Genomic DNA, 11,549 nt, shown 5'->3' with positions numbered 1-11,549 from the left:
TCCAGGCTAGCTCCTTCTGCAGTCTCTCCCTCTTTGCACTTGGCCCAGGCCGATATTAAGATTCATCTGCATTCCTCGCACAACGCCTGGCAGATGGTGGGGGAGGAGGCTGGTGTGAGCTGGGGGCTGCAGCCAGGGACCACACTGGATCTCAGAGGGACCGCAGAAGAGAGTGCTGAGAACCTTCCACAGGCCTGGCCTAGACTGGGGCCACTCCAAATGCCTCCTAGGGATCCGAGGATGCGACCTTTTGTTTATCTCTGGACTGAAGGAGTTCTAGAGAGCTAGGAAGAGGTCTAGCTATTAACAGTGCTCCGAGTGATGAAGGTGGTCCTGCATCTTTGGGAATCTCTTGTCTAGGTTAGTCCTTCTTGCCCTGGAGATCTGAAGAGACCAGGGCAACCTGGGACCCCACTGGGTGCCTCCCCCCAGCCTAATGAACACCTATGTGATAGGGAATGGGTAAGAAAGAATTGGAAGAACAGCCTCCAAGAGGCCTTATTCATCCCATTTAATGCCGTTTCTCAGGAGGCAAACTCTTACCCTAACCCCAGAATCCAGCCTGGCCCCTAGTGGTCTCTTCTGGCCAGCGCCTCAACCAAACGCTTCATAGTGATTGCTCCGAGGTCCTGAGATCTTCTAGGAAAAAGAAAGGCCATGCTAAGAAAAGGGGTGCGAGCTAGACACTTAGAAGAACTTCCCTCAGCACCCTCATCAAGTCTTGCAGGAATCAGCCTCTGTGGCCCGCTGTTGATATCCTTAGACCCTTAAAATGGGTTTGGACAGAATTGTCTTTCCAAATTCCAGGACACCTATGGGTATGATAGGTAGGGCAACAGAACCCCAATGTCCGCTACAGAATATGAGGCGCACTGTCAGAAGGGCGGAAAAGCTGTGTCCCCATCAGCAGTCTTCCAGTCTCTTGCCTCCTCTCCCAGGGCTCCTCTGTCCGCCTCCTGTCCTCTCCCCTGGAAAGTCGGCGTCCCAGGTCCCCTGGCTGCGGGCCGGCAGGGGAGGAGTTAACTCCGGAGGTACCGACTGGGCTCACGGTACCTGCCGCCGCCGCCGCCGCCAGTGGGAGGGACGAGGAAGCGGGAGCCGCCTGGGCGCCAGGAGCGCTCCAGTCTGGCGGGGCGCAGCGCGGGGAGCGGGCGGCCGCGGCTCGGTTTGGCCCGGGGCGTCCGCCAGGGGGCGCGCCGCGACGGGGCGGGAGGGGCCGTCTGGTCTGGGGAATTAGCACCGGGGACGGGCGCGCGCGCAGGTCCCCAGCACATCTGGGCGAGAGCCGAGCCTCTGGAAGCGAGCGGGGCGCCGAGCGCCTGTCTGGAGCGTCAGAGTCACCGCGCAGCCGGAGCCCCTTCGAGACGCTCCGGGCTCACATCTGGCACCGGGAGAAGGACCGCGCAGCGCGCAGCTGGACGCGGGGAGGGGGCGGCGGCTACACAGCTGGACCGAAGGGGGCGGGGTCGGTCCCAGCGACGGGCTGAGGGGAGGGCCGCGAGCCACCGGGACCTGAGCATGGGACAGCGCGCCTGAAGGAGCAGCCCGGGGAAGAGGGGGCCAGGGACCCCGAAAGGAAAAAAGAGACGGGTGAGAGCGGAGGAGGAAGATGCAACTGACCCGCTGCTGCTTCGTGTTCCTAGTGCAGGGCAGCCTCTATCTGGTGAGTGGTCCACGGGGAGCGGCGCAGGGCGGGGGCCAGAGGATGGGGAGAGCGCGGGAAGCTGCGGAGCCCTGAAACTTTCTCCCTCCCCCCCATCCTGACATCCCGGGGCTGCGGACGAACGCTGGAGGCTGGGGGAGAGGGCGGGTCCGAGGCCGGAGGCTGGACAGGAAGGGTTAATAGGGGCGGAGAGGAGGGTGCTTGGCTGGCCCACCCACTCCGCGGCTGATGGCGGGAGGTGCGAGTGACACCAGGGAAAAGGGCCCTCACAGCTGAGTCGCCAAGGATTACCCGTCCTCTCGTAGCATCCCAGGACGCGCGGGACGGGGGTGGGGCAGGTGACCTGCCGGATCAGGGGACGCGGGTTTCTCCTCTGACCTCTAGGGCCCAGAGGACCCCAAACTGTGGGCCCTGGCGCGCCAAGCCCGGGCGGACTGGGGGCGGCCCCCGCGTCCCTGCCTCCCGCCGTCCCTCCCGCTCCCTCCCTCCTCGCCTGTTGTTTTCCTCGCCTCTCCCGGCTGCGCGCAGCCCGAGCCCCACAGGACCTGGGCAGGCGGCTCCCGCCCCAGGCGCTCACAACAGCTGAGCTGAGCGCCTAAAGCCCGCTCCCCCGCGACCCAGGATGCCCTAGAACCCCACCCCGGACCCTAGCCCAGAGCTTAACTCCCCCGCGACTCATGCCCGCCGCCCCACAGCTGCCCCCATCCCAATCCTGTCCTGGAGAAGCCTCAGCGCCACTAGATGTGCCCCCTTCCTCAAAATGATTCCCATTGACAGCAACCCTCCCACCCCCAGTCCACTGTTGGGAAGGAAGCCTTCCCTGCTTGGCCCTTATCTGTGGCCCTGTTCACTACTGAGCTATTGACTATCTCAACCATTCGATTAAACCTAGAGCCAAGTACGAACAAGTGGGCAGCCTTGAACCCAGCCCTAGGAGTCTCCCTTCCTGCCTTTCCTGACCCTGAAGGCGCTGGGAACCTGGAAAGCAGGGCCAGCCTTAACTGCGGGACAGATACTGGCTCGGTTACAGCGCACAGCCATAGGCACAGCCAAGGCCAAAGCAAGAGGCGTAAAGACTAACCCTTTATGGAACCTCCCATCCCAGCTCCTCAGTAATCCTTCGGCCCCACCCATGTCATCATCAATCCAGATGTGGTAGCTGAACTGGTGTCTCCTCGCTGGTGACATAGACACACTGGTGAGAACTCGGTTTCAGAAACTGAGCAAACACATCCAGGCCACTGAGTCGAGGGAGCCAGGTAACCTCCCGTTGCCCTGTCGAGTTCTGCCTGTTCTTTCCACCTTCCTCTAGAAAGCCTCCCCAAGGTGTGGCCTGTCACCATAGCTGAGCCTGCTGAGGCAAGACAAGCCCTGGCAGAGTTTGACAGGACATTCCAGGTGGGAAACAGGGTTTCGGTAAAAGTCCTTTGCAAAGGTACATCTGGTCTGTGCCTTGTGACTGGACACTTGTGGCCCGTGTCGTGTGGTGATGTAACCGGCACATCCTGATGTCTTCACCTGGGAGATGGGACTCCCAAGAACTGGTCCCTCATCATGCAAGTGCCGTCTTGGCATGTCGTCACCAGTGTTCCCCAGAGAAGGGTTTTGCTTCCACAAGCTTGGCCATCCTAGGTGTGGCATTCGTACTTGGGTCTCCTAGTCTCAGCTAAACCTGGACCAAACTGATTCCTGACCAGGACTGTCACTGGGTTCTAGAGTCCTATTTTATGGTCCACAGGCCAGCAGTTAGGCTAGGAGTGGCATCTCAGTCAGAAGACCAAAATGTCTTAAACAGCATGAGATATGTGTGTGTTGACACAAGGGAGCTCTAAGATAGGGATGGTGCTCCCCAAATACCTTGCAACTCCCCAACTCCAGGTGAAGGACTCCTGTGGACAGGAATAATGCATCCCTGGCATCTTGGCCATTTCGAGGGTAGGGAGTCTTCCTCGCCTTCAGACTGGGGGCTTCTGCAAGATCAGAAGCTGAGCCCTTCCCACTTAACTGGGGCTTATCTGGAGAGGAGACCTGTGTGTCTCTGATATCCTAGTCCATGAAGGGGAGAGACATCCTGACCATCCTTCCAGATTTTGAATAGGGGCCAGGGGCTGGGCAGTAAAGAAAGGAGGTGACTGAAGTATCAGAGCATGAATGTGGATCGTAAGGGAGCCATGGTATACCCCTGACCCCAGCACAAGGGAACAAGCAGGTGTCCCCTTAGCCTGGGTCAGACAGGGACAGAGACCCTGGAGAGACGGTGATAGGTGGTGGGCCAGATCTCAAATCCCCTGGGTCGTCTGGGGACAAAGCTCTAATCCTCTTTCCAACTCCCCATAGGTCATCTGTGGCCAAGATGATGGCCCCCCTGGCTCAGAGGACTCTGAGCATGATGACCATGAAGGCCAGCCTCGGCCCAGGGTGCCTCGGAAGCGAGGTCACATCTCACCTAAGTCTCGCCCCTTGGCCAACTCTACACTCCTAGGGCTGCTGGCCCCACCTGGGGAGGTTTGGGGTGTCCTCGGGCAGCCCCCCAACCGCCCCAAGCAAAGCCCCCTACCCTCGACCAAGGTAAAAAAAATATTTGGATGGGGTGATTTCTACTCCAACATCAAGACAGTGGCCCTGAACCTGCTGGTCACGGGGAAGATTGTGGACCACGGCAACGGGACCTTCAGCGTCCACTTCCGTCACAACGCCACAGGCCAGGGTAACATCTCCATCAGCCTTGTGCCCCCCAGTAAAGCTGTAGAGTTCCACCAGGAACAGCAAATCTTCATCGAAGCCAAGGCCTCCAAAATCTTCAACTGCCGGATGGAGTGGGAGAAAGTAGAACGGGGCCGCCGGACCTCGCTCTGTACCCACGACCCAGCCAAGATCTGTTCCCGAGATCACGCTCAGAGCTCGGCCACCTGGAGCTGCTCCCAGCCCTTTAAAGTTGTCTGTGTCTACATCGCTTTCTACAGCACGGACTATCGGCTGGTGCAGAAGGTGTGCCCAGATTACAACTACCACAGCGATACCCCCTATTACCCATCTGGGTGACCTAGATGGGTCGATGGGTCGCAGAGGCCTGTGCAGGAGGCCGGCTGTCTGGGCGCTGGTCAGGGAAAGGGATGGGCCTCAGGAAGGGAGGGGGTGGAGAGGACGAGAGGTCAGGTGGGGGAAGGGTCCCCAGTGCTGGCCCCAACCTGAGGTTAGAATGTACTTGTTATGGAGGAGGAATGGGCTCTGGGCAGCCTTAGAGAGTTTTCCCACTGGTCCAAAGCTGACACTGGGCCTTGAGGCCCCTGGGCAGACAGGCCAGGTGGCCCCAGATCAAGCCACAGAAAAGACCTTGGCTCTCTCTCTCCTTGCCATTCGGAAAGAGGACAGCAGTGGACAAAGGGGTGTCTACTGTGTAGGTCAGGTAGACAACTTGGGATGAACGGCTCAGTGGCTTCCTCCAATGGGGCTGGCAGTGGGCAGCCCGGAACCCCTTTCCTACAGTGAGGCTGAAGTGGTGACCTCATCCCTACCCTCAGGTCTTTGCTGTCATGACTCCCTGTCACCAGCCAGGCCACCCCTTCTCCCGCCAGCATTCTCCCCTGCTGTCTTGCTGATGGCACGCCGTTCCGTCCTTCAGCCAAGACAGGACCTTTAGTTCCTTTTAGCATGAAGGGCAGTGAGCAGAAGCCTGCCTGTGTGCTGCGTGCCCATTCTCCGCCCTAACCCTGCTGAGAGTGCTCCCTCACCAGCCCGCTCCTCATATCAGACGGGGGACTCCGCAATAGGAATGGGAATTCCTCCTCTGGGCCGTGGGACTATCGGCAGAGTGGGGCGCAGGAGGCTAGACTGTGTGGCCATGCTGGAACTGTGCCCTAGTGTTGTCTGTGGGGTGGGGGGAGGGGTTGGAAGTCTTGTGAAATGCCCTGTCACTTCTGTGTGCAGAGTCTTGTCCTTGGAGCAGAGAATAAAGCTTTCCCAGGGCAGCGCATTCTGAGTTATCCAGGGGAGAGGGACCTGGGGCCCTTTCTGACTAGCATTTTCCAGATGGGGACCAAAGCTGCAGGACTCTTGGTGCTGGGGCTCCCTGAGGCTTTGGGGCTGCCTTCTCTGACACTCTTTGTAAGCAAACAGATTTAGTGCCAGGGGCCCAAACAAACACATTTGAGGCTGGGCACGGCACCTGAAGGGGCAGCTTGGGGGTAAGAGTCAGCATGGGCCAAATCTTCCTCCCGGGTCCTCACTGAGTTGCCATCTCTGGCCCTGCAGAGGGCAGTGGTAGATGGTGTCCCAGCTCTGCCATTGTTTTTCTCTATGGCCTGGTAAAGTACACTGGCCTCACTGGCCTCTTTCTGTTTCTCCCCCAGCATCACACAGCACCTACATCTCTGATAATCACCCAGAGGGCTGGTGTCATGCAGCCTTCAGGGTCCTCCCTAGCTCAGCACGGGAGGGCAGGGCCTGTATCTCGGCCCTGGGCTTGGGTAAATGCTGACATACTTTGAAAACCTGCCCAATGACCTCTAAGCAAACTTGGCTCCAGCTCCAGAGGATGAAGAGATTCCTCTCTTCTCTCTCCAGCTGTGACTCCCATCTGCCTCTTGGGGGAAAAGGAACAGACTGAGGTGGCATTGGGGACAAACAGAGCAGGAGAGTAGCCACTTCTCCCTCCTGCTGGAGAAGGCATCAGAATGGATGGACGCCTGGGCTGGCGCCCCTACCAGGATATCCCCTCTGGAGGTCTTTTTAGCTCTATTTTCTATGGAGGTCAGCACTCAGGTCCAAAGGTCCCTTTGGGAAGTGTAGCGGTAGTGTGGAGAGTCCTAGAGTGGGTGCCAGCGGCCTGACCTCTCCCAGTCTTTGCCCTCTGCCCACAAGCTCTGAGCCCAAATGGTCCACACTTGCACTCTGCAGCACACAGTCACCTGGCTGCAGCCCCTCTACATGGGAAATGACCTAGAAAGCGAGATTGGCTGCGGGCGGGGGGAGGGGGCACACTCCCTTTCCAGCTCTGCCCTGAATCATCCTGAAGCCATTTCTTCTGAGCAGACTTAAGACACACATGCCCCTACACAGCCTTCTCCCTCCCTCCCTTCTGTACCTGTGACTGCAGTCAGAGGACCTGGGGCTCCCCCCCATCCTCCACCCCCACCAAGAGAAACCTTGGCTGCTAGAATCCGGAGGCTTCTCCCACCTGTGCCCCTCATCAGACACTGTCCTAGGGCACCTGTGGGGTGTAGCAGAAGAAACTGTGAGGCGCCCCCATTTCCACCTCTGTGAGAACACTGAACTCTAGAGCGAGAACAGGGACACTCTGACCGGCCCCTCCTACTCCTCTTCTCCTGTGGAGAGCCAGCTGCTGCCGACAGCTGGAGGGCCCGGCCTTTCTGGCACACGGTGCTGCCTGCACAGGGGGTGGGTTCATTTTAATAACTTCATTTCACCCTCTTGCACACTCTGCCTCCTCTCCCCTGCCTATCTGCCTTCCCCGGCAACCAGACTGATCTCAGTTCAGATTTGGCTAACAAATGTCTTCCCGAATCCTGATTCCTTGGAGGAGCCCTCTAGCCTCTCCGTCTTTTCAGATAGTTCATGAGCCCCCTTGATCCTCACAAGGGTAGTAGGTCCGCTCAACCTCCCTGGCTAAGAGGATACCCACTTCTGCCCTTCTGAGCAGCAACAGCTATGGCACCCTCTGTAGAGACAGACCTCAAGTCCCATAATGCCCCTGCTCTCTCACTCTGGCCTTGGGGATCACCCACAGGAGACTGGCTTTTTCCTAAAGGAGTCCTTCAAGAAACGATGGTCAGGGTCCTGCCTCACACCAACCCTTTGACCTCCCTAGAGCACCTTGGTGTCACTTTGCAACCTTCTCAAGCTGTTTGGGGACCCTGCTTCTGGTTTGTCTTGTCCCCCCACCCACCCACTCAACTTGGTAAGGGTCTTGTCTCTCCTACAGGCTTGCCCCTGGTGCAAGCCTAGCACACCAGACCAGGGAGCTCTTCAGTTACTTGGTTTGTGTCTCCCCATCAGAGTCTGGGGGGCCTCTGGGGGTAGGGGTTGTACCTCCCTCAACAGACTGGACATTCTTTGGTTGACACAGACCGAGGTAAAGGTTGTGTCTCCCTCGTCGGTTAGCATCTTTCTGAGGGCAAAGGCTGTACTGTGACTGAAAGAGAAGCACTGGTCTCCAAGTGCCAGGGTCCCCAGAGTTGCTTTGCCCTTCAGTACTTCCTGGCTTCAGCAGTGCCCTCTCTATGCCATAGCTTGCTCTGGAGCCTGGGAGCTAGTAGATGTTCTACCGTCAGCAAAGCCGAGCCCTCCTCTTGGTGAAGCTTAAGGCAAAACTGAATGGGCTTCTGTCCCTCCTCCTCTCTCCTTCATTCTCCTTCCCTAGATGAGCAAGCGGGAACTGAGTCACCCCCGTCCCCATCCTTGGCAGGAATGCTGATGACCTTGCATGTGGCAAGCTCCTGTGGCGAGGACCATTGCTCAGAGAGGCACAAGGTGGGTGGGTGGAGAGGGAAGCTGGAGGAAGGGGTTTGTGGGGGTGGAGGCAGCTGAAGGTCACGGGGTGATCAGGGACTTGGATCATTGAGTGGGCACTTGCAATGGGTTGAGGGCAACTCCGTGATCCAGTTACTCTTGGTTGGGAAGTGAGCCAACGGAATGGCTGGGAGTGGGAGAGAGAAATGTTACTTCCGAAGGCTTGTAGTTCTGCCGTGCTGCCTGGAGAACCGGGGGCTGGGGTGACAGGTGACAAGAGACACCATCAGCCCCACCAGGCAGAGGCATGATGGGGTAGGGGTGGCACCTGCCACTTATGCCAAAGTCCTGGAGTGGCAGCTGACAATATCCCCAAGGCACAAATGCCACAAGAGACCTGCAATTTGCCCATCAGCGGCTCCACCAGGGACCTTGCTTCCTGTTGACCTGTCAAGCGTTAAGAGTCAAGTTTGCCAAGCTCAAGGCTTCACGGTTCATTATCTCAGAGCCACCCGGCTAGGAGTCCCAAGGACCGTATCAGTTCCTCCCGAACCACAGAGGCTTGCAAGGAAATGACTATAGGCTGTGCAAGGAGCTCAAGCCAGTCCCCATGGAGATGGGTTGTCTGGACGACCCGGGACAGAGGACCACCTCCAAGCACCTCTTTACTTGAATTTTTGCTTTGTTGTTTGAAACAGGATTTCTCTGTGTAGCCTTGGCTATCCTGGAACTTGCTCTGTAGACCAGGCTGGCCTCGAACTCACAGAGATTTACCTGCCTCTGCCTCCTAAGTGCTCTGTCTCCTCCAGGCATGCATGCTCCACCACTGCCTGGCTGATTTGAATATTTTGAGGCAGGGTCTCATAATGGAACCTTGGTTGGCTTGGAACTTGCTAAGTAGACCAGACTGGCCTCGAACTTAGAGATTCACTTGCTTCTGCCTCCTGAGTGTTGGGAACAAAGGTGTGTGTTGCCTCGCTCAGTGAGCTACCTTACTTGAAAAAGTGAAAGTTCTCCCTACCTTGGTACACTGCTGGGGGAAATTAAGTTACCTGCCCCCCTTGCTCTTGGAGATAGGTTTCTGTGAACTTCATCCTCCCTTCTGAGTGGTTGGGCGAGAGGGCCCAAGGCTGGGGGGAGAGACATGAGTTCCTGCTCTCCCTTCTGTTCCATGATGCCTGCGGCAGAAATGGCTATAATATATCCAGTGGTTTATCTGCCTTGTCTACTTGGCTGGATTTAGAACAGTATAGGGGCCACACTTCTACCATTGTGTAGTGTCTACATGGGTGTTTCCAAAAGGTTTAACTAAAGGAGGAAGATTGGTCCTGGCTGTGGGTAGGATCATCCCACGGGCGAGGGTCCTAGACCGAAAGAAAAAGAAGCTGAACACCATTGTTTATCTCTTTGCTTTCTGTGGATGCAATGTGACCAGCTGCCCCACACTCCTGATGTCATCCCTTCCCTGCCACGATGAACTGTGTCTCTTCAAACTGGGAGCCAAACTAAGTAAACAAACAAACAAACAAGCAAACCCTTCCTTCATTTGTATCACTTTTTGCTGTTGTCATAGAAACAAGAGAACCAATACACTAGCCATTTCCTCTGCCTTCTTAGAAATGGGGGTCCCCGCTTGTTAGTTGGATACACAGCTGCCTGGCATAATCCTACATTTCTCTGCCCCCACCCCACCGTTCCCTGCCTTCTAGACGTGGCCATGTGCCTGAGATCTGGCCAGTGACCTTTAGGCCAAGTGATTATACAGTCAGCTTCCGGCATCTTAAGGTAGAGGTGTTCATCCTTTGTTCCTTCTTCATCTCGTCATCCACCCAGCTGTCTGGAATTGAGGCCACTAGAGCCCGTCAGACTCTAGTGTAAGTGCCACAGAGAAGGGGAGAGTGGCAAGCTGGATGAAGATACGGTCCCTGAGAGCCCTAAACTGCCTGCAGACTTGTATGTGAGAAAAAGGAAATTCCCGCCATCTTTAAGCCTCGGCTTTAGGGCTCTATTCCTTTTTCTCTTTTCTAAAACCCATTCTCAGGCAGGCCACGCTAGCCTGGCTTGCCTGTAAGCTAGAAACTGGCCTTGAACTCTAGGACTGCGTGCAATCCTCCTGCCTCTTTCTCCGAGTACTGGGATTATAGGCAGGTTCTGGCATACTCAAGGGTTTTCACTTCTTGAAGCTGTATCTAGTGCTGGAGAACTTCCCTGCAGATTTTGGCCTTCTCATCTGTGAAACCGAGGCAATGCCCGCACATCTCAACACACCTGGGCAAGAAGGGAAGGGCTTCTCTCCCCCTTCCCTAGCCTCACTTCTGGAGATGGTACAAGCTGCTTCTGCTTTTCAGGGAACCCCAGGGAACTCAGGGTACTCTGCCCCAGTCTGAAGGACCTCCAGATCCCAAATTCAGTCCTCACGTGTCCAAGTCCCCATACGCATTCTGATGTTGGTGACACACAATCCTCGTTAAGGGCCTGACTGATCCCAGCCAGATGGGATCCTAATTTAATTAAAACCCTTTAATTACCTGCAACAACACTGCCTTTGGAAGTCCAAAGGCAGAAGGGGGTTGGTGATGGGAGGGGGCACTGTTGACAGAGCAGAGGAGTGGCTAGCCTCTTGGCCCTCTGGGAGCTGGCATTGCCTCCCACACCTCCCATTGTGGTGGCCACGGTGTGCATGGAAGAGCCAGCACAGCCAGAATTCTGGCATGGTCTATAGGGCACAGCTGGGACAATGGGAAGTGGTTGGAGCAGAAAAGATCCCTGGGAAACTGAGTCCAGGTTCTGAAGCCTGCTGCTGTCAGTGTTGGTCCTGAGGTGAGGGCAGGACCTGCATGCCCTGTTTATGGGACCCTGGCCCCGCCCAGGGCACTCTGGGGAGGTGAAACCATGGTTTGGATTTCTTTCCAACGGTCTGGCTGTAGAAATAGGGGCACCTCTGTAGCTACCGAAAGAAAGCTATGCCACTGCAACAGTTTCTCCTCAGTGTCATTGTCCTAGGTGTGGACAATAAAAAAGGGTCACTTAGGTGGGCTGCAGAGGGGTCATGCGGTTCGAGGACGCCTTCCTGTGACGGCAGAATGAGCTCCGGCCAGGCCAGAGCCTGCCAAGCCCTGGCAAGGACAGACTGAAACCTAGGCTCGTGAGCTGAGCTATTTATAGCCCATGTGGACATCATCCGTTAATACCCCTTCTGTTCTTCCGTCGTACTTATTCACTCCACAAATATTGTTTAATAAAGCCTCTCGAACTTCCAGCTGGTCTCCACTGGGCCGGGATACCCGGAGAAGAGGTGTTGGTTCGCATTGGAGCCATCGCCTCAGAGGAACTGTTCTATTGGGGTCAGTGTGATGCCAGGGGCTGGAGTCGAAACAGGAGTGTGTGGAGCTCAGTGCCCACCCCCTCCCCACCTGAG

At 56.6% G+C, this 11,549-nt stretch overlaps 1 protein-coding gene across 1 annotated transcript; it reads left to right on the top strand.

The window, feature by feature from the left end:
• The first annotated feature begins 1,527 nt into the window (after positions 1 to 1,527).
• Nxph3 (neurexophilin 3) lies at positions 1,528 to 5,512 on the top strand. The gene is made up of 2 exons (XM_050156923.1): positions 1,528 to 1,663; positions 4,001 to 5,512. The coding sequence occupies exons 1-2, from the start codon at positions 1,610 to 1,612 to the stop codon at positions 4,703 to 4,705; spliced, it is 759 nt and encodes a 252-aa protein (XP_050012880.1). The 5' UTR covers positions 1,528 to 1,609; the 3' UTR covers positions 4,706 to 5,512.
• Positions 5,513 to 11,549: the final 6,037 nt, after the last annotated feature.

This window comes from Alexandromys fortis, unplaced genomic scaffold, assembly GCF_014885135.2.
Source record: "Alexandromys fortis isolate MF-2015 unplaced genomic scaffold, M_Fortis_MF-2015_v1.1 scaffold_31, whole genome shotgun sequence".
Lineage (NCBI taxonomy): Eukaryota > Metazoa > Chordata > Mammalia > Rodentia > Cricetidae > Alexandromys > Alexandromys fortis.
This window is presented reverse-complemented; position numbering and strand designations above follow the sequence as displayed.